General features: G+C 44.1%; 1 protein-coding gene and 1 long non-coding RNA gene across 8 annotated transcripts in view; one reads left to right on the top strand and one right to left on the bottom strand.

Annotated features, from left to right (window-relative positions):
- The window catches only part of CD180 (CD180 molecule), a 40,221-nt gene extending 33,093 nt beyond the window's left edge, over positions 1-7,128 (bottom strand). The window contains exon 1 of the mRNA XM_022596228.3: positions 6,896-7,128. Within this exon, the coding sequence (XP_022451936.2) occupies positions 6,896-6,985 (90 nt within the window). The 5' untranslated portion in view covers positions 6,986-7,128. The remainder of the gene's footprint in view (positions 1-6,895) is intronic.
- Positions 7,129-7,374: 246 nt separating this feature from the next.
- Positions 7,375-23,042, top strand: part of LOC111186013 (uncharacterized) — a 108,821-nt gene continuing 93,153 nt past the window's right edge. For all 7 annotated transcript variants that reach the window (XR_016392655.1, XR_016392656.1, XR_016392657.1 and 4 more), the window contains exons 1-3: positions 7,375-12,331; positions 14,246-14,365; positions 16,875-17,008. This is a non-coding gene — a long non-coding RNA (uncharacterized LOC111186013). The remainder of the gene's footprint in view (positions 12,332-14,245; positions 14,366-16,874; positions 17,009-23,042) is intronic.

Below are 23,042 nucleotides of genomic sequence, written 5' to 3' on the forward strand. Positions count from 1 at the left end.
TTAAATCCAATCAAGACTTTAGGCCTAACTTTCAGTCTATACGTGATTTGGGGGATTTCAGGTAAACAGCACCACAAGGTAGCAGTCAGCCAAAGGCAGAAGGTGGAGCATTCCATAGCATGACTGACTTCGTTTTATCAACACGTGAATGATGTTTGGCGGAAGTGGAGAGCAAGGGGGTGAGACGAGAATAGGAGGCTGCTCTTATAAAAAGAGACAGATACAAAAGCTACTTCAGAGACATGACCAAAAGATAATAGAATAGCCCTTCTTTTCTAAATTTTTTATTGAAGTATACTTGACTTACAATGTCATGTTAGTTTCTGGTGTACATCAAAGTGATTCAGTTATACATATATGTATGTGTGTATATATATTATATATATATATTCTTTTCCATTATGTTTTACCACAGGGTATTGAATATAGTTCCCTGTGCTATACAGTAGGACCTTGTTGTTTATCTGTTTTATATAAAATAGTTTGCATCGGCTAATCTCAAACTCCCACTCTAATCCTCCCTCACCGCTACTCCCTTGGCAACCACAAGTCTATTCTCTATGTCTGTGAGTCTGTTCCTGTTCTGTAAATAAGTTCATTTGTGCTGTATTCTAGATTCCATGTATAAGTGAAATCAATGGTATTCGTCTTCTTCTTTAAGACCTGCTTAGTATGATAATCTCTAGGGTCCATCCATGTTACTGCAAATGGAATTATTTCATTCTTTTTATATATATACTACATCTTCTTTATCCATTCATCTGTTGATGGACATTCATGTTGCTTCCATGTCTTGGCTGTTGTAAATAGTGCTGCAATGAATATTGGAGTGCAGGTGTCTTTTCAAATTATAGTTTTGTCTGTACATATGCCCAGGAGTGGGATTTCTGGATCATATGACATAGAGTAGCCCTTCTTTAGACGCTGATTCAAATAAAGCATTTGGGAAAAGACATTTTATCAGGGAACTTTGAATGAGGACAGGATATTAGAGAATACTAAGAAACTGTGAATTTTGTTAATAATAATGACCTTGCCGTTATGTAGGAGAAATGTTCTTATTTTGAGTTGCATTTTGAAGGATTTAGAGGCAAAATGACATGGTGCTTGGGATTTGCTTTAAAATACTTTGGCAAGAAAGGAAGGAGTGGATAGCGGAAATCAGTAGGCAAAACGTTGATGGTTGTTGCATGTGGAGTGATGCACGCAAGGTTCCCTGTAACTAAGTGCTTTTGTACATATTTAGAAATTTTCTTAATACAACCTCTTTTAAAAAGAACTAACAGCATGGCACAGATCTTAGGTCATAGGTCTTGTAATCTTGAAGAATGACTGAGTTTTAAATCTCTGGAACTGTGGGCTGCTGATACCAGACCTAACACTTGGGCACAGCCCTGCACATAAATTCACAGGACTTCCTCATTCTGGGTCCCCAGGAGAGTCAAGTGTTCTGACGTCTGTTGTTTACTGCTTGCTAGAAGTGCAAACTCAAGTTATAGATCTTGGACTAACTAGGTAAAAATGGGAAGGGGTTAGTAAGAAGCCTATAGAATTGTGGGCTCGTAATTTATCTGGATGATGCCTTAGGGTAAAGGATCGTGGGGCAGGTATGAAGGTCTGTTGGGGTATATTTTGCATGGGGAGGCTCCAGGGAAGGAAAGAAATGATCTCCAAGAAAAGTACACTTGGGGATACAAAGAAGAAAGACATCCCAGAACCATAGGCCATCTCTCAGCTCATCTCAGGCTCCATGTGATTTCATCCAACCTTTCAGGCCCTGCTTTCTCTGTGCCACACAGGGGTCTCACTAGATGCCCCATTGAGACTGCCCTGGACTGGGAAAGACCTGCCCCATGAAGGTCTAATTCAGCAGCTGTCCACATCCTGAGTTGCAAACAGGTCTGCTTAGTTAGAAACAGAAGATGGCACACATCCGCCTTTGCTCTGAGGTGTGACATTTTAGAGGTGTTGCTAATTTAACTGCTTTTTCCTTTATTCACTCCAACTTCTGATTAGTTGGGCACTTTTTTGTAGGTACAGTGAGCATGCTCATTTACAGGAAATCACTGGTTTTCTTCTATATTGTGACAATATTAAGAAAGCCACTGATTTCTTGTAATCCATAATTGTTTCATGCACCCAAAGCCCTTCAGGCACTGCCACAAATCTACATAATGCCCTTGAAATGCACACTTTGCATTTAAAACATATTTGATTGACTGGTGGGGGAAAACACATGCTGCTAGACCCCTCTTTGGTGCCCCCTGAACATGGAAGACCTAGAGAGAAGATGTCTGTGCAGCTGCTAAGGTCTGGATTAGCTTTGAGGAGACGTTTTTCTTTTCTGGTCTCCACTGGCATAGCTGATGTCATATATACGTGGAGAAAGGGGGCCTTTTCTCAATTCGTCTCACTCTATTCTGGTCCTTTAGCAAAAGGCTCGACGTTGGCAATTCCCTCCTTTTCCAGAATATAATGTGCCCGTGACAACTAAATTGTATGCTTTACTAAGCACTTCACTGCATTAATGTGATCCCCAAAGTTGGAATGGAGTACTAGCTCTCCTGAGCCAGTGGCCTGAGGGAGCGCCTAGCAAATGGTAAGGAATAGCTCAGTTTCAACCCAGTGAAAACCCAAGAACCAGTGCATGACACTTCCCGGGAGTACTGAGAAGCCCACCACCACGAGCCTGGGTCGTAACACTCAATAATCTCTAGTTACATAAACTGCAATGAAGTATCTGCCCTTGATTCCTAGAGAAAGACGCAAATGACAAGAACTGCAGCTCATAAGAAAATTTGAAAACCAAACACATTTCAGAGACTCTTCTGGGCTCTTGTGCCACGGCTTTCACAGCCACACTCCCGTACAATCACTGCATCTCATTTCCGAGTCTCTTTTGTCTCCTGTAATCTGAAATGATTCTTCAGCCTTTCCTGGTCTCTCCTGGCATTGATAAATTTTTTTTAAGAATCCAAGCTCATAGTTTGCAGAATGTTACTCCTTTGGGGTTTGTATGTTTCCTCATGGTTTGATTCAGGTTATACATTGATCATAGAACTACATCAGTGAGATTGTTATCTTATTCACTGTCAGTTTTCACAGCAAAACTTTCTAGGGGTGAGTTCTGATAGCATAGCACAGGATTCCCGGGCAGCAGAATGATAATACAACGGAGCAGGAAAGGACAGGGTGTAAAAGAGGATTGCTGGGTCCTGACTGTGTGGCCACTGCCATTTTGCCCAGGGCTGGGCCAGCTGTGAGGACCACGGGTTCAGTTGCTTTTCTAGGCAGACACCCACCACCGCTTTTGCAGCTCCTGTGGTTTCTCTGAGCCCCACATGACCACTTCTTATAGACCCAGACTTCATCGCTAGATCTCAGTCTAGGGTCAGTTTCCAAAGTCACTTTCTCATTCTTCTGCTTTGGCCATTCCATCGCAGACAGGACCCTTCTGGATGTGAACTTAGGCAGCAAGCAGGGCTGAGACAAAGCCAGGTGGTATTCAGGACAACTGCCCCATGCCCGTCCCTAATCCATATCGTGGGCATTTGCACTGGGACCTGTGCCGGTCACTTCATCTCCAGCTCCGCCTCAGAGCTGTGCCTTTACACAGAGCAGGACTCCCAAGTGCTACATCTTTGTCTGCAATCCCTTTTCCCTCCAGGTATTCATTTGCATTTTTTCAATCAGGATCTTATTTTGCTTCTTTCTGCTGCATCTCTAACCCCCTGCCATTCCACAATATTTTCTCTCCTCACAAGTGCTGAGATCATTTTCTGATTTCAAATTCTCTGAGTTTCACGCAAGTGCTAATCCCACTTGTTGGGATGTCTCCTCTGCACTTGGTACCCACAGCAGCCAGCTCCGCCAGGCACGAGGAGTCTGGGACACTGAACCCCAGCCCTCCCTCGGTGATCACTCCTCTATCCAGAGATAGCAATTTGACTGAGCCAAATCACAGAGTAATAATGACTCTCTGAAAATAAAACAAAACACTCCCAAGAGGTCACAGCCCTAAAACTTGGTTGTCAGTCTAACTCCTCCAGGCAAGGGGCACTCCAATTATAAGTGGTTCTTTTTCTGTGTGTCTTGAGGCAGACTGCCCAGGTTCAAATTCCAGCTCTCAACTACCAAGCTGTGTTCTCTGAGCCTCCTTTTTTGCCCAGCTGTAGATCGAGGACAATAACCCCTGTTGGCAGACCAACTCTGAGGATTAATGAGGTAATAATGTACATCACTCTCACAAGAAAAGTTAGCATTTCCCTGGATCATCAAAACATCATTGTCATCGTCTAGAGCTATTGGGAAGCCCTTGTATCCATGAACTTGGAGCTCTCTTAAAATAGAGCTCTACTTAAACACTCTCCCCATACCTAGACCCAAAAGACTGTCTCCTACCGTGGTTTTAAGGGGGCAGAATAGTCAAGATGAGCCCATTTGAAATGAGGAGGCATGCCTGCACTCCCAAGCAATTATTCAAGAGCACATCTAAAATGTTACCTGAGTCCAAATCACAGAGCACTGAATTCCAGCTACTCTTTGCATATTGGTCAGCCTCCAAAAACCTGGTCGTAGATCTAATTTTGTTACTTATGATACACATACCTACATGAATACACACACAGAGCATTTAATCATGGAAGGTTCTATGTGGAGTATTTACGAGTGTTTGTTATAATATTTTTAGAATATTTTAGAATTTGTCAAGGTTTGACATTTTTTTCAAACAAAAAGTTTTATTAAAAAATTCATCCTGACTCTTACCTCACATCATAGGCAAAAAGCAATTCCAGATGGACTGTAAATGTACATGTGAAACTTAGAAATAAATACCATATGATAAAACTTCCAGAAGAAAACATAGGATAATATCTCCATGGCCTTGCGTTGGCAAAAACTTCATTTTATTTTTAAGTTATTTATCTATCTATCTGTCATCTGTCTATCTATCTATTTATTTAGGCTGCGCTGAGTCTCCGCTGCTGTGTGTGGGCCTCTCACTGCTGTGGTCTCTCCCGTTGAGGAGCATGGGCTCCAGGCGGGTGGGCCCCATCAGTTCCGCACGTGGGCTCAGTAGTTGTGGCTCGCGGGCTCTAGAGCACAGGCTCAGTAGTTGTGGCTCGCGGGCCCAGCCGCTCCCCAACAAGTGGGACCCTCCCGGACCAGGGATCGAACCCTCATCCCCTGCATTGGCAGGTGGACCCCCAACCACTGCGCCACCAGGGAAGTCCCGGCAAAAATTTCTTAAACAGAACAGATATGCACTGAAAATAAACAAAGGAACAATGATAAATCAAGCAATATTACAATAAAAGGTTTCTGTTCATCAAAAAATGTCAAGAGAGTGAAAAGGCAAGCCACAGAGTGGGAGAGTATATTTGTAATGTGATAAAGAACCTGTATCCAGAATACATGAAAAACCACTACAAAAACAAAAAACAAAATACAGACAACGTAAGAGAAAATGGGCCAAAGACTTGAAATAGGCACTTACACACACACACACAAACACACACAAGGATACATAAATATACTCAATTTAATTATTTATCAGGAAAATTAAAAATCCCAGTGAAATACCACTATCCATCAGAAGAGCTAATGTTCTTAAACAAACAATAGCAAATGTCAGTGAGGCTGTAGGGCAATCAGAGCTCATATCCATTGCTGGTGAGAATAAATGGGTACCAACCCATTGAAAAACTGTTTGGCAATATTTACTGAAGTTAAACATATGTGTACCCTATGACCAAATACATCTACTCCCTATTATACACCTAATAAATATTTGTTTACTAAAGACCTAGGTAAGAATATCCAAAGCAGCAACATTCATAATAGGCAAAAAATTGAAAACAATGCAAATGTCCACTAACAGTAGAATGTATAAATAGATAGTTTCACTAATAAAACAGAATACCATTCAGTGATTAATGGAGCACATGATGGCTGCACACAACGTCATATATAAATATCACGTGTTTGATACTGAGTGGAAGCGGCCAGACACAGAAGGGTACACACTGTATGGTCTCATGTACACAAAATTCAAAAAGAGGCCAAGTCAATTTTTGGTGATATAAGTGAGAGTACTGGATGGTCTTGGGGGCTAGTGACCGGGAGGAGACATGAGAGGGCTTCTGAGGTGCTGAGAAATTTCTGTTTCTTGATCTGTGTGCTGCTCACACAGATGTGTTCACTTGGTGAGAACTCATTGAGCTCTACACTTAGGACTGGTGAGCTTTTCTGTATGTATATTTTACTTCAATAAAAAATGTACTGAACTCAAAACAAAACCAAACCCTTATTTTCAGCATAGGGCCTGATAAATTCATGGTGGTCACATGAACATATATACAGTATGTGTTAATTTTGCTGAAACTGAAGAGGAAGAATGAATGAGGAAAGGAAAACAAGAGGAAGGAGTGGGCAAGCTGGAGTGAATTTCACCTGAAAAAGGGCCAAACCGTTAAATCAAAAGCTTCCTCTCCTACCACTTCTACTTTATCTCACCTTTCTGAAGCAGGACTCTTTGGGGAAGTGGCCATGTGCTGGGAGCTTGGACAAACGCTCCTCCATGCTAGGGAGCAGGTTTGGAGGTCTGCTCTTTGCACTGGGACCCTGTTGACATCTTATGTCCCAACTGGGATTATTTGGGGGAAATTGTTTGCAGACAATTGCAACAATTGCAGGAAATTGTTGCAACCCTCACTTCTTCCTACTATGAACCTTTGAGATCATCTCCCCGGCTGAGCTTTTTGGTTCCTTTTTCACTGTAAAGAAAAACTCCTGCACACCTCGTTGCCCTTTTAAGGCTCGGATAGGACTGCACGCCGAATCTCAACATTTCCAGGTGGTTTAATCTGGACAAAGACAAATAGTTTGGACTCACCTCGGTGCACATTGGATCTGAGGAGGTGACGACTTTACAGCTGGCAGAAATCAGCACCGCCAACAGGAAGCAGCCGACGCGGGGAGCCATCACAGGACCGAGGCAACCCAGCTTGGTAGGGTTAGCTAATGCCTGGAGCTGTGAAATCGAATCAAGCTATGATGGCCTCGATAATCTGGCAGCCAGAGAGTGCTCAGAAGGGTAATCTGAGAACAAGAAATGCTGTTGACGGCTCAGCGTTTGGTGGCTTTTTGCTGCAAAAAAGGGGAAGTCCTTTCTGCATAGTACCCATTCTTGCCAAAAATAGCTGAGCACCCAGCCTCAGAATGGCCCAGTGCATTTCCTGGCCAACATGAATCAGTTGCACAGTTCCTTTTCGCTGGTCACATGGACTCTCAGGGTCATGGTTCCTAGTGACCCTAGGCGAGCTTCAACGGTTTGGCCAGCTCCAACAGCTTCTGGTCCCTTTCCATCGGAGAGGTTGTGGGAGCAGAAGTCTGTCCTCACGGAGGAGGCCACCTTGTTAGCTGGCCTAGGTGAGTGACCAGGAGAGGTGCTGGGGCACACTGGAAGGGCAGAGCACTCTGTGGGGGGCAGAGGGAAAGTACCCTGCAGTGGCACCTGCTGGAGCTGGGAACTAGGGCAAGAGGGAGCAGGGTCATCCCAGAAAGGGAGTGGAGCTGCTGCCTTGGCCACCTTCACAGTACCCACTTCTGGTCTTGGTACAGGAGGAGGACAAATCCATCCCTTGACCCCGTGATTCAGGCCTGCTAAAGCGGCTGGAGTGGAATCCCCTCTTGTTCCCTCCCAAGGTGACCCAGGGAAGTAGAGGCCACTGCCATATACAGAGCAGTCTGACTAAGAGAGAGAAGAGTTAAGGGTGCCAGCCTTGGCTCTATTTTTTCTTAGAAATACCTTCAAAACAGGATTGCAACTACCCTCATTATGATGCAAGATATGGTAGTGACTAAAGAAAGTTAAAGTTCATGTATTCCTCACTGGGCTGAATTTGGCTACCTCAGACATTGTCTGTTCTCCAGTCCTTTGACATATAGGAGATATTTGGTATTACTGTCCTCCCATTCCATTTCCAAGAGCCAATTCTTAGCATCAGAGTTCACAATACCTTGAGAAAATAATACTACTACCACTACTGTGTTACAACTACTAATATGATAATTATAGTAGCTACCATTTATTGAGCACATATTATGTGTCTAAGTAGGTTTTCTTTTGTTTTATAGATATCTCCTTATCATATACTCTATCAAAGAGGTGCTATTATTTCCCCCATTTTATAGATGTAGAAACTGATGCTTAGAGGAATAAATGACCTCTCCAAGACCACACAAGTAGAAGGTGGTAGATTAGGGCTTCAGATCTAGACAGTCTCACTGCAGAGACTGTGCTATTACTCCTGATAGTTTAAGAAAGGATTTTGCCTCCTGAAAAAGCTGAAGAGTGTACGGTGTGAAGAAAGTTCTTCATCTGGAGATTTCAAAGCAGATGCGAAAAAGCAGGGGGTGGTTAGAGAAACTATGTAGTTGGCACTGTGCTAGGGCTACTACAAATAATTAGACTTTTCTGGTCACCCTTAAAACGCCATCCTCATCAACAAAACACCTTCAGATGCTTTTGGCGAAACGCCGTCCAAGCAAACCCAGACTGATGGCAACCACCTTGCTTTGAAAAAGACACGCATCACAGTGTCACGGAGGAGTTCTTGGACTGAAAAGAGATCTACTTTGAAGCCTCAGACCCATCATTTACCAACAGAGCAAACCTGGGCAAGTCATTTGACTTTTCTGAGTCTATTTCCCATCTGAATAATAAAACAAGAATTCCAATTCCTGTTTTGCCAAAATCGCAGAGTAATTATGAGGATCCAATGGGATCATTTACATGAAAATACTTTCTTAACCTCAAAGTCCTACATAAATGTGAAGAATGTGAGGCAAAGACTCCTCTGAGTAACCAATTCCAACGTCATGTAAATATCACTCTCAGGAAATTGTCTCCTGCCCCAGAGACATTCAAAAGGCCTATTACTTTCCCTCTTAAACACAGGTTTGATGGCTCAGTTAAGGCCGTAAGATTTTGTCATTTTTCTGAGGATACACTATCTGCATATGATTTGCATATATTTGCATAATGGATTCAAAAGACTCACTGCAAGTGCATAAGACTAAAAGAAAATAAATGAATATGAGTGACCTTCTGCCACAGCATTCAAATCAAATATTCAGGACATAATACCCTGAAATATGAAATAGATTAAAATTTAAACTATTGCAAACAGATGGGAAGATAAGTTGTTGAGTTTGGAGGCAAGAATGAAACCCTTATGTGATTCCAGGTTGTAAAGAATCACATACTCTTAAAGGTCACCCCATCCAAATGATTTTCATGCCTGAATTTTCTCCTCCACACCTCTTACCCCACCCATTTCCATGGACAAAACATACACACTACATTATCTTCCAGTCTTTCCTGAACTGCCTCAGGTGACAGAAAGCTTACTATCTCCCAATGAATTATTTTGGCAAATTTTGACCGTTTAAAAGGTTTTATATTATGGTGAACTGCTAAAGTCTTTCTCTAACTTCCCCACAATTGTCCTTGTTTCCTCAGGCTAGCAGGACAAGTTCAAGACCTTTTACTACTTGACAGTCCTTAAGGTATTTGAAAATGGTTATTATGTACCTGAACTATCCCCTTTCTAGGTTAAAAATCTCTAGTTCCTTAAGCTGTGTCACAAGTTCATGCATTATAGTCCCAAACAGTCTCTTTATCTGAATATTTTCCAAATCTCCCAAGAAAGGCACTGACTGAGTTGAATTCTGTTCCTAGCTTTGCCATTGACTAGTTGTGTGTGGCTGCGAAATTCCCTCATCTGCAAAATGATGGAGTTGAACTATTTATAAGGCACTTCATCTAAAAATCCCATTATCGGGGCTTCCCTGGTGGCGCAGTGGTTGAGAGTCCGCCTGCTGATGCAGGGGACACAGGTTCGTGCCCCGGTCCGGGAAGATCCCACATGCCGCGGAGCGGCTGGGCCCATGAGCCATGGCCGCTGAGCCTGCGCGTCCGGAGCCTGTGCTCTGCAACAGGAGAGGCCACAACAGTGAGAGGCCCGTGTACCGCCAAAAAAATAAAAAAAAATTAAAAATCCCATTATTCTATTTCAAAACAATGATTTCCATTTTACTTATCTAACGGTCATTGGCTTGAGCCAATAAAATAGAGTTACATTGGCTCTTGGTTGACAATCGCTCTTTCTTTACTAATGGAGGTGGTCTTACCCCTTCCACAGATATAAAAAATAGAGAGGTTTGGCTGGAGCTATGGGCATCATATCATGACTGCTGCAATCTTAATTCATTCACAGTGCCATTTAGGGATGGACTGCTGTTACCTGTTACAAGGACTAGGTCTTGCAGAGATACAGAGAGGGAAAGGAGAAGATGAGAAAAGGCACCGGTAACTCATTTATTTCTACAGACTGGTACCCATGTCAGTGGGGAAACAACAGATCTGTGGACCCCAGAAGTTTTCATAAAGTTCAAGTACCCTTATATTACATATTTACATACAAACCCCAAACCATTCTTTGTTGTTGCTGTATTCTGTCTTGTTTTGCACCAGGTTTCCATGCAGTTCATCCCTAGTGTCAGCTGTCACCCATGGGTGACTCCATAGAACCCCCAATTTCATGTCTGGGAGACCTGTGAACTCACTTTCCTGTGTTTCAAGGCGATTATAGCCTGGGGAGCGATGTGAGGTCCTTGGATACCTTGTCTGGCTCTTTATGCCTTTTCTTAGCAATGACCCAACGGCTAGTTTGTTTTCTTCCAAGGATGTGCAAACCAAAATATGCTTTTGTGATCCAACTTTAGCAAAGAACTAGATGTTTAATATCTGTTGTAGCTTATGGGCACCAGTTGGTTATTAAACTGTCCTTTTTTTTTTTCTTCTTGTACATTTAGTTTTTGTTCTGCTTTTTGGGTCATGCCTGCTTTCCCCACTGACTCCAGACGATTAAATCTACTTGCATCTAAAATGCTACTTTAACTTGAATATTCAAATGCATTTTACGGTCAGTTTTACTCTTTATCGTTATATTTCTCCATATTTGTTTATTTATTTTACCAAATTATTATGACACAAGGTTCAGAGCCATAAAGGCCAGAAGTTGTCCCCACTTCTATCTGAGGGTGTGCTACCTTGTGGGCACACGTAAACAGAGCCCTCAAGCCTGCTTGCCGTGCTGTGTAACTGCTGCCTTGCAGCTGATGGCTCTTGTGAGGTCCCCAGGCTAGACAGAGCAAGCGATGCTAACGGGCCTCTGCCACCTGGAGAGGGGACATGGTTCTTCTCATGTCATGCTTGAGTTCAAACTGAGTTGTGTTGACGGCTTCAAGATGCCAGCCTTTATCCTGCTGCTCCAGAACCGGCTCTTTCTCTGCCCTGTAATTGATGGCACTGCTGCCACCACCACCATCAAAGCAGATAGAGTGTCTTCCCATGGCATCACCAGCTCCTCTCCATCACAAAATACTACGGCCCTTTTCACATCTCAGAGTCCAAGCCTTCTTGGCTTTGTACCCAGGGAAACGGGGGGGTTCTTCCTTGAATTTCCTGCCCCAGGATTTACCCTCTTCCCGAGATGATCGATACTGGAAATATCCATTCCCTGGGGCCCATGTTATAACAATTTAAAATCTCTCTGATTTGGGACATTTCCCCAAAGCTAGGTTTCACTATTCCGTGGTCATCCAGTTACACATAAATGGTTCTGGAAATATGCATAACATAATAGAATATTTGGGGCTTCCCCGGTGGCACAGTGGTTAAGAATCTGCCTGCCAATGCAGGAGACACTGGTTTGAGCCCTGGTCTGGGAAGATCCCACATGCCGTGGAGCAACTAAGCCCGCGCACCACAACTACTGAGCCTGCGCTCTAGAGCTCGTGAGCCACAACTGCTGAGCCCGAGTGCCACAACTACTGAAGCCCGTGCGCCTAGAGCCCGTGCTCCACAACAAGAGAAGCCACTGCAATGAGAAGCCCGTGCACCGCAACGAAGAGTAGCCCTCACTCGCCTCAACTAGAGAAAGCCCGTGCACAGCAACGAAGACCCAACATAGCCAAAAATAAATTTATTTTAAAAAATGGAATATTTGTCCAGCTTTAACTTCCCTTTTTTTTTTTTTTTTTTGTGGTACGTGGGCCTCTCACTGCTGTGGCCTCTCCCGTTGCAGAGCACAGGCTCCAGAAATGCAGGCTCAGCGGCCATGGCTCACGCGCCCAGCCGCTCCGGGACATGTGGGGTCTTTCCGGACCGGGTCATGAACCCGTGTCCCCTGCATCAGCAGGCGGACTCTCAACCACTGCGCCACCAGGGAAGCCCCAGCTTTAGCTTCTAATTAACCATATGGTAAGTGCCATCTACTAACTTCTCTTTCACCTGGTGTATTTTATAAATGCAGAAATTTTAAAAGCATTCTTAGGGCTTTTCTCTCAAGCTTTAAGTTAATGATATTAACAGGCAGTGAGATATGGGGGCACAGGACTGGGAATTGGGATTCTCAGGTAAACTCTCCACTCTGAAATAAAGGGGTCCTAATAGTGGTCCATTAACATCAAAAATTTTAAAGCTAAAAATAAGCTTTAAAATAACCTAATCCAACCCTGCCATCTTTTTTCCTTTAAGAATGTAAACGATTAACGTGAGTCTAACATCCTAAGAGCTGAGATTATTCACATTATTATTAAGCCATTGACTTTTAGGCCTTCTGAAACATTTTCCACATCCTGTCTCTTGTCAGGCTTCCTCCTGTGAGCATAGTATTAGATTAAGTTCCCACAGCCCTTTAGAGTGAAGCATAGGAGGAAAGGAGTTTCTAAAGTAGCAGAGGTAGGCAGCAATTTCTGTAAATATCACCATGGCCTCCTTTCTTCATCCTGGTGATGCTCCGCGTGTCCCATTGGCATGACCAGAAGTGTTTGTTGGGGGTGGGATGGTGGTGGTCAGAGGGGAGCATGTTCATTCCTCTGCTCCATTTGCAACATTGACTTCCTTGTATGAGTAGGCTCTGTAGCAGATAGGAGTTCAACAGCCTTTATGGGTTTCTATCTTCAGACACAGCTACCGATGTGACCTTGGACAAGTCATTACCCTCTTAGAGTCTCAACTTCAGTAAAAGAGAAATACCGTCTGCCTTGCTTACCTCTCAAGAGTGCTTGTGAAAGAAAGGTAACCCATAAAGGACTATAAAGAATTATTTATTATTTCTGGTATAAAGCATGTGCAAGTGACCAGGCTGGTCCCTTGCCCTCATGCAGGTTTGTGTTTTTAAGGAGCACCTCTTCAGAAGGCAAAGTAAAGCCAGGAACAAAAATTAACAAGACTTCAGTCATCCCAAGTGTCTGTGGGGTATTGATTCCAGGACCCCAATGGATACCAACATCCACAGATGCTCAAGTCTCACATAAAATGGCATAGTGTTCGCAAAGAATCTACACACATCCTCCCCTATACTTTAAATCATCTCTAAATTACTTATAATACCTAATACAATACTGTGTAAATAACTGCTAGTTTGTGACAAATTCAAGTTTTGGTTTTTGGAACTTTCTAGAATTTTTTCCTCAAATATTTTCTATCCATGGTTGGTTGAATCTGTCGATGCAGAACCTGTGGATACAGAGGGCCAAATGTACTAATAAAATGTATGCAGGGAACCCTTACCATGTGCCTGGTTCTCTTATAAGCACTTGATGTGCATGACCTCATAAATCTTCAGAACAGCTTGTTGAAGTGATTCCTTTTGTTATCCCAGATTTATAGGTGAGTAAACTGAGGCCAGAGTGGCTTAGGAATATGCACGAGGTCACAGGTCAGAAAGTGGAGGAGCCAGGACTCCTAACTGGATCTCTGATCCAGCCACGATCTTGCCCCTCAGCACTGCCTCTCCAGAAATTCCCTTGCTTGTAGCAGAAAGAATCCCAAAGTCCCAGACATGTGGCAGGAAATTTGCCTGGCTCTATGTCCCAGGCACTCAGGTTCTCAATTGGGCCCTCTCAGTCTGCCATCTTCAGATGACTCTTCCTGGCACTATTTGACAACCACATTTTCATAGAATGGAGAGGGTATTTGGAAGAGATGTCAGCCTTAGAAATTTAATCAGCTGAGCCGAAAGCAATCAAGATGCCATCTGGACAGACTCTGACTTCCTGCACAGAAGATAAAGACATCTGGACTTAGTAAATGCCAAGGACATGCTGACTTGGTCCCCAGGCCCCTGGTCCACTCCTCATTTCAGGCAGATGTGTTTTCTTAATTGTGCAGAATCCATGGCTATGAGCTGCTGCTGGGGCCACTGAGTGCTTCCCTGCTCGGAACCGGTGACCACTGTGAGCCGTGGTGTCATTCCAGTACTGAGGAGATGGATTGACTGCAAAGGCCCCGGTAAATATCCCCTTTAATGATGGAGCAGGAGGTGGCTGTCCGAGGCCCAATTTATCGTTGTAATTAGAGCCCATCACGATTGCTGATTGTTAAGTAGGGATGAGAGGAAATATTTGTGCATACGAAGAAGATAATTAAGGTGGTTCACTGGGTTTGCATGCCCAATCTGCGCTTAGTGTTGCTGCTTCCTCCTGTGACGGAGGGTGTCTCAAGTCACAGGAGTTCTTGAACCATCCCTGGGTGGAGGACGAAGGGGTTTGGGGAAGAGCTGAGGAATTAGAAGAAAAAGGTTAAGATTCTGCACACAGGGCCTTTATAATGTGGCAACATCAGAACACGTTTTATAAACACATTTCTAGAGATGGCTTGAATTTCACACACCAGCTTCTGTCTGTTTTAAAGCAGAGAAGGTCCCTCCAATAAGCCACAGAATTTTGCACAGCTGGAACCAAACTCTTCTCCCTCTACCTCCCCCTGACAGAGGTGCTATTTGCCCCAGGTAAACTCCTGAAGTCCCAATGCCCGTAAATGGCAGTAATAAAACCTACTCCTAATACTTCTCTTTTAGCTCCTGCGTAGTTGGAACATATTGAAGGTTTGGGGGTTTGGAGGGAAGACTTGCTAGTCTGGAGCAATTGACATTTGAGAGTTTTTAATTTAATAATCATGAAAAAATTGTGTCTATAAGTGTTTACCAAGTTACTATTGTTTCTGACTTAAAAACCAAACCAAACCAACCCCAGTGGTAGGAATATATCTTCAGATGGAGATAGCTGGAGAGCTGGTCCATACCTTATAACCTCCCTGGCCTCTGTGCTCAGGAAAAGGCCTCTTCTTTCTTTTCCTTGGCTTTGTTATAGGCTGTGTTTCTTTCCTTGTCTATCTCCCATTTCACTTCTATTGCATTTCCTTTCTGAAAATCTTTTTCTTGTCAGGGCTCACTGTTTTGTTAGCATTTGGTTCTTGCTTCAATTGTGTCTCTCTATAACACTTCTTCCTTCTGATTTTCATATTTTATTTTTGAACCTCACCTTTAGCAATGGCTGTTCATCATCCTACCCACCGCCCTTTGTCCCTTACTTGTCAAAACTTGTTTTCTGTAGGATCATCGTGTTTCTTGGTCTCTGGAGGGCCCAGGCAGCATGCATTTGTTCTTTCCTCTTAGAACTTTGTTTTGTGGGTGCCAGTTATTCCAAGTCCTTGTGGGGTTGCCCAGGTGCCTATCGGGTCAGCAGCCGGGATGGTTGGAGATCTTAGCTCTGAGCTACCTTCACTTCTGGGACTGGGACCCAGTGGTCAGTTGAGCCTGGTCGATGGGATGTGCCTGGTTGAAGGTAAGTCATGGAGTGGGAAGTCCTAAACACCTGGGGTGTGTCATAGCCCACAGCCCTGACATTGACCAACCCAGTAGGCAGTTCACCTCTGAGATGGTACCAATCCAGTTTTGGCCTTTTTTTTTTTTTCATATGAGATGCAAATATGTGGAGTCTTTGGGGGGAAGATAACAGGAAGCCAAGCACTGGGGCATCTTGGGATTTTCAACAAGAGAGAGAAAAATCCATTGTATTGTGAATAAACATATATTGTGATAAGACTCTCCATAAATTAACATCAAGTTAAAAGAAAAAGTCTCTACATGGAGAGACAGTGGCAATCAGCAGTGGCTAAGTATGGGAAAATTATAAGATTGTAGCTTCAATTCTAGCATAGTCTTCCTCTTTGGAACACAGTCTCTTCCTGTTGTAGTCTGTTATTAATAAACAAACAAAAAAAAAAGAAGAAAGAAGAAATTCTAAAACTTTCTACTTTCTAAATAGAGTTGAATTTGCTTTAAACAAATCAAGCATAAAAATTTAAGGGGCTTCCCTGGTGGCACAGTGGTTGGGAGTCCGCCTGCCAGTGCGGGGGACACGGATTCAAGTCCTGGTCCGGGGGAATCCCACATGCCGCGGAGCGGCTGGGCCCGTGCGCCACAACTGCTGGGCCTGCGCTCTGGAGCCCGCGGGCTGCAGCTGCTGAAGCCTGCACCCCTGGAGCCCATGCTCCGCAGCGGGAGAGGCCACTGCAATGGGAGGCCTGCGCACTGTGGCGAAGAGCGGCCTCCGCTCGCCGCAACTTGGGGGAGCCTGCGCACAGCAACGAAGACCCAACGCAGCCAAAAATAAAATAAATAAATTTATAAAAAAAATTTTAATCGCAGGATTGATAAAATACAAGCATTTATTTTATCAAAGAACTCAGTTTGTGACTACACTGTATCGTAGAATTCCTGTAACCAAATCTCGTGCAGTTTTTATGACCAGATTTTTCAAAATTTAACTACATGTCTATCTGCTGTGAAAAATGAGGCTGACTTGTACTTTTAAACACACGCACAGTCACTATTCAAGAGCCAATTAGAAACTAAACAAATGACAAAAAACTTTGCTTTGTATGAGTTGATAAGGTCATAACCAAGGTTGAAATTGAGCTATCCCAAGCTGTGTTTGTTTGTTGTTTGTTTTTTCAGGAAAAAAAAAATGTATAGCCTTGGTGGGGCAATGCAGTTTTGGAGTATCTGGAGAGGCTGCCGGCTGTGATGCCAGAGTTTTGTGCTCACATGGGGAATGAGAGAACCACCACCACAATCAAGACCTAGGACAGGTTGTAAAGCACCTGCTGGCACTGGGGTCTCAGGCTTTGTTTTTTCTGTAGGGAAGGGAGTGGGAAGCTGGATACCTGGAGGGTTAGATGCTTCCCTGGCAGGAGGTGGCCCATTTCCAGTCTAGAATTCTACCAGGAGAAGAACCTGACCATGGTTCACCATTCCAGAATAGATGTACCTTTTGTTGTGTTGTCACTTTTTTCTTTATACTTTCATCTGAAAAATTGGGATTCGAAGTTGTTTATGTTTTTAAATTACAACTTAGAGTGCCAACTATTTACCATCTTCATAAGGAATTTAGAAAAAAGTTCTTTTTTTTTTTCATTGAGAAAATAATAATATTTAGTACATAGTGCTTACTGTTTATTGTCAGGTACTGTTCTAAGTAAGTTAGAGATTTTAACTCACTTAATCTTTATGACTACACTCTGTCATTTCTGGGTAAAGAAACACAAGGAAGCTAAGTAAATTGCTCAAGGCCATTTGGCTCTGTGGCTGAGGTAGGGCTTGAACCTAGGGAGCCTGGCACCAGATAAAACAGGAGAAAGACGGTGACAGGGAAATCTGAAGAAGGGAAAAAACCCATCAGAGCCACTTGTTTCCCTCAGTGTTTTGAAGAAAACTTTGCAGCCTGTCCTCCTCCCCACTGCAAACCCCACTCTGCAACTGCTTCTTAGGACCGGGTGTGTACTGAGGCCCGTGTCCCTAAGGCAGAGAGGGGTCCAGCTTTAGAAGCGAGGGATTGCATATGGAGGGAGCTCTGGGTGAAATTCGAGAAACTCTACCCAATCATCCTATGTCCCTAGGACTTGGCTCCACTTTCCCTTCGGGATGGAAACAAAAAATGTTTCCAGCGAGTATCTAGCTAGTAGTGACTGCTACTGGCAGCTCTTTTGCAAACGTTAACCCTGCCACCTAGTGACCACTTTCTGAATGTCACCTGGAAGATTACCACGTAGAGCAGTGGTCCCCATCCTTTTTGGGACCAGGGACCAGTTTCGTGGAAGACAACTTTTCCATGGACGGGGGCGGGGGAATGGTGGGGGAGGAGGGATGGTTCAGGAGGTAATGCGAGCCATGGGGAGCGGCAGATGAAGCTTCCCTCGCTCGTCCACCGCTCACCTCCTGCTGTGCGGCCCCGTTCCTAACAGGCTGAGGGCCGGTAGTGGTCCTCGTCCCCGGGGGTTGGGGACCCCTGATGTAGAACATCCCATGTTGACCTCAGCATTGCCACCACCCTGCCTGACAGCTGAGGCTTTCTCCTGCTTAGAGACCCCATGTGGCACTGACCAGCTGACATGTCATTACAGTTTTAGGGTTGCTTTAGTCATACCTGCAGAATAAGAGCTGAGCTGTCATTTCCTCCTCTGTTTCCTCAGGATGATAAGGTGCTTGGAGTACAATGAATATGTCTCAAGAGCATGTGCCAAGTACTGTTATGGGAGGAGGTGACTTCTGTCCCTACAAAGGTCTACGTTCCCACTATCCCTTGTGCTTGATTCTATTACAGCTCTTGAATGTTCTGTTTCCTTGTATGTCCCTCTCCTCCATTGAATTGTGAAAGCTGTGAGGTTGGGGACAATGCCTTGCTTATGTTTTATCCCCACAGCCTGGTTTGGTGTCTGTCTGATGAATGCCAGTTGAATGAATGGATGGAAGGTATAGCTATAAATTCACAGCCCTTTCCACACTCTTCCCACATTTTTCCAGTTGAGGCATCTTCCCCTTTCCACTCTCAGTATGAACAATGTCGTTTTTTCTTCAGCTCTCAGTCTTCTCCTTATTCATTTATACACTCAGCACATGCTTAGCACTTGACCTTGTCTTGAATTTTGGAAATATAAAGGTGAAGTTGGGAAGTCTCTAACTTACACCCACCAAACCTCCAAACTTATTTGCACCTGCACCTGATTCTCCTTGGACCCAATGCCACTCCTTCCAGATGTGCTCTGAATCCCACGGACCACTCATTGGAATCACCTGGGAAGCTTTAACAGTGACTGATGTCTGGCTCCCAACTCAGAAAATCTGGTGTCTTTGGTCTTGAGTGCAGGCTGGGAATCAGAATTTTTAAAATGTCTTCAGGGACACCTAAACTACAGCCAGGATTGAGACCTGATCTCTGTATGCTCCCCTTCTTAGGCTTCAGCAGGTAACCTCACCCTCACTTGAATTTCTATTTGTTTCCATTCTATTGGGTCATTTCCAAGTCATACACAATGCCTGAAACTCTTTTATCTGAACATAAGAATGAAAAATCCTCCCTGGATCCATTGTCCGTAGCAACTATCCACTCTCTTTATGTGCGTTCCAAGTCAAACAAAATTCAAGAATAAGTTGCCCGCACAGGCTCTCTCTGCTTTCCCATCAACCGTTCAATCTTAAATCTACTCCAGACTGGGTTCTGTTCCAGAATTTATCACTCTTGTCATTCAAAAACATTCATATCTCTTGGCCTCAAAGACCCCATGATCTCCTGTTTCTTTTTCAGGCTACCTTTCTACCTGTCCTCTCAATGTTGAGAGTTCCTCAGGACATGGTGCTTGGCCATCTTTCCTTTTCACTCTACTTCTCATGGTTTCCAGGCTCTGGGACCGTGGGACTGATAATGATTGCTCAGACCATTCCATCAGTCTCCTACCTGCATATCCAAATCCCTTTTTGGCCTGCTTCTCCATTAGGTGTGTGACAGGCATCTCAGATCCCATATTCCAAACTGAATCTTGATGTCCCCTTACCCTTAGATGATCCTCTTACACTGCTTCCCATTGCGTTAGTTTCCTGTGACTTCTGTAATGAATTACTACAAATGGATTGGCTTAAAACAGCACACACTTATACTCCCAGTCTGGAGGCCAGAAATCTAAAATTAGTTCCTCTGGGCTGAATCAGGATGTCAGCAGGACTACACTTTCTCTGGGGGCTTCAGGGATAAATCTGTTCCTTGATTCTTCCAGTTTCCGGTGGTTGCCAACATTTCTTGGTGTATTAGTGAGGGTTTCCCAGAAAAACAGAACCAGTAGTGTGTGTGTGTTTGTGTGTATGTATGTATAGTTTTATTATAAGGAACTGGCTCGTGTAACTATGGAGGGTGAGAAGACCTGCAGTCGTCAAGCTAGAGACTCAGGAGGGTCCATGCTGTAAATTCCGGTCTGAGGGCAGGAGAAGAGGACTGTCTTGATTCAAGCAATTAGGCAGGAGAAGTTTCCTCTTTCTCAGACTTTTTGTTCTATTCAGGTCTCCAATTTATTGGATGAGGCCCACCCACATTAGGGAGGACAACCTGCTTTACTCAGTCTACTGAGTCAAACAAAATCTCATCAGGAAACACCCTGACAAACACACCCAGAATGATGTTCGACCAAATGTCTGGACATCCCATGGCCCAGTCAAGGTGACACAGAAAATTAATTATCAGACTTGGCTTGTGGCCACATCACTCCAATTTTCAAGGGCAGCATCTTTAAGTCTCTTTTTGTTCCATTTTCACATTGCCTTCTTGTATGTGTGTGTTTAAATCTCCCTTTGCTTCCCTCTTATAAGGAAGATTGTATTTAGGGCCCATCCAGTTAATCCAGAATAATCTCTCATTCTCAAGACCCTTAAATTAATCATATCTGTAAATACTCTTTTTCCAGATAAGGTAGCATTCACAGGTTCCAGAGTTGAGGACATGGATATCTTTTGAGGGTCCGTTATCAAGCCTCCTACACTAACCCATGCAAAGGGCACTTCAATCCACCCAGTTTCTTAAACCAGAAATTCAGGACTCACCTTTGTCATAAAATTCTCTCCAACCCCATCTGATCCATTGACAACGCCTGTATTTTCCATCTTCTAAGTAATCTCGAATCAGTTCAGCTCTTTCCATTTCCTCTGCTACCAACCTAACTCAAAACAGAATGTCTTTCCTGGACTATTTTAATAGTACACTTATGTCAATTGTAATTATCTCCTTATTTGCAGGGTTATTGTTGAATAACCCTTATTTGCAGGGTTATCTGTCTCCAGTCACTAAGTTGTAAGCTCCTTGAAGGTAGGACCGTCTATGTTTTTTTCGCCATTATATTTTAGACCCCAGCAAAGTGCTTTGTGTAGGTTAGGTGCTCAATAAATATGTATCACACGTATGAATGGATGGATGGTACCTTTCCTGCCATAGAGGAGCTACTAGTCTGGTGAAGGGGCCATTCGATGGCTTCAACCCTAAATTACTTTACTTATTCATTTAAACTATTTGTATTGAGAGCCATCTGTAAGCCAGACATTCTAGTAGCCTCAAAAAATCCACCAACTGACAAACTACATAAAACTCCTTGCTCTCATGGAACTTTGCATTTTAGTGTGAGGAAGGACAATGTATAATAAATGCATTCTATATATAGTGCTTATATATCACATTAGAAAGTGATAAATGATATGAAAATAGTAGAGCAGTTCAAAGGGGATGCACTTGTAATTTTGGATGGGGTAGATCTTCCTGAGAATTTCATATTTGAGAAAAGAATGAATGAGCTGAGGGGTGAGTCATGAATATATCCTGGGAAGGAGCTTCCCAGGCCGAGGGAAGTATAGTTGAGGAAGTCCCTGAGGCAGGAGTGGACATGGTCAGTTCAAGGAGGATGAGGATGCCGGTACGGCCAGAGTGAGGGAGTGAGGCTGAGAGCAGGAGGAGATGAGGACCAAGGGACCATGGGCCCAGTCTGCGCAGGACCTTGTAAGACAGTGGAAGGATTTGGCTTTTCCTCTGAGTAAGATGGGGAGCCATTGGAGGGTTTCCAGCAGAGAAGGGACACCATCTGACTCACATTTTCATTGTATCCCTCTGGCTGCTGTGTGGATTGCAGGGGAGCAAAGGTGGAAATAAGAACCCTGGAGAAGTTATTTCAGTAATTGAGGTGAGAGATGCTATAGATTGGACCAGGGTGATAGCAGCAGAGGTGTTGAGAACTGGGCGGAATTGAGATATATTTTGAAAATAGGGCCAATAGGATTCCCTGATAGACTGGACGTGGGGTGGGGGCGAGAGAGGGAGAGAGAGAGAGAGATGCCAAGAATGACGCCCAGGTTTTTGTCTGGAAGCAACTGGAAGCTAGACTAAATTCATAGTTTTGTCTGGAACTCCTGCCCCAAAGATCTTAATTCCCTAAAGTCACTGGAACGGCTCTGCAGTCCTGAACTTTGCAGACAGCTGCTCAGAGTTGTCATCCGTCCTCCCCTGGAGAGTGTCTGATCCCTCCCCTAAATGTGCACCCCGCTCTTCTCTCACACCCGTGTGCAGGGACTCTGTCACTTTGCCTTCAGCACAGTGCTCAGCCTGCAGCCCACATTCCATCCGTGACACAATCCCAGTGCATCCCTGGATGTTCCTCTCGAGGTTGGTCCGAGCCTTGACACACTGCTTGGGGTACCCTTCTGACCCTAGCCTTTTGTTCACACCCAGGGCTCTAGGAGGTTGACCTGGTTATTTTTCTTGCTCACAGAAGTTTCTCCTTATTCGTTCTGGTCCAGAACACTTGAGGTCATTCAGTAGTCCCTGGATCTCTGTTGGCCGGGGCGGCCTGACCAAGTACCACTTTAAGTAACAGTGCCCTGTTTACTCAACTTCTTCCTGAATTTTTAATATTCTTGTTGACAGGGGCTTTGGGCTAGTCTCTATGACAGGTTCAGTGGAAAGGCCATTCCGTTAAGAAGCTGCAGCTGTTATGAAAGAAGGCTCACTCTCCCTGTGTGTGTGCAGTTATGCCGGTACGGGTATCGGGTGCTACAGGGCTTTGGGAAATGTCTGCAAAGTCAGTGGCAAAACAGTTGTCTACAGCTGGCCTGTTTTGACCCCGTCTCTCACCCTACATAAGCCTCTCAGCAAGTAACATGAAAGGGTCAAGCATCTCATGTTTCTTCCCCTAATGAGAATCAGGGTGCCACTGTGATGGCATTTCTCCCTACTTTCAGTTGCTGGGGGACCCCGTTTGTGCGTGCACATTGTGTCCTCCAGCCCATAAACCCGCGTGTACTTGCAGAGAAAAGTCTCTA

This window comes from Delphinapterus leucas, chromosome 3, assembly GCF_059928025.1.
Source record: "Delphinapterus leucas isolate spDelLeu-1000000601 "Yukka" chromosome 3, BTC_Dleu_Yukka2, whole genome shotgun sequence".
Classification (NCBI taxonomy): domain Eukaryota; kingdom Metazoa; phylum Chordata; class Mammalia; order Artiodactyla; family Monodontidae; genus Delphinapterus; species Delphinapterus leucas.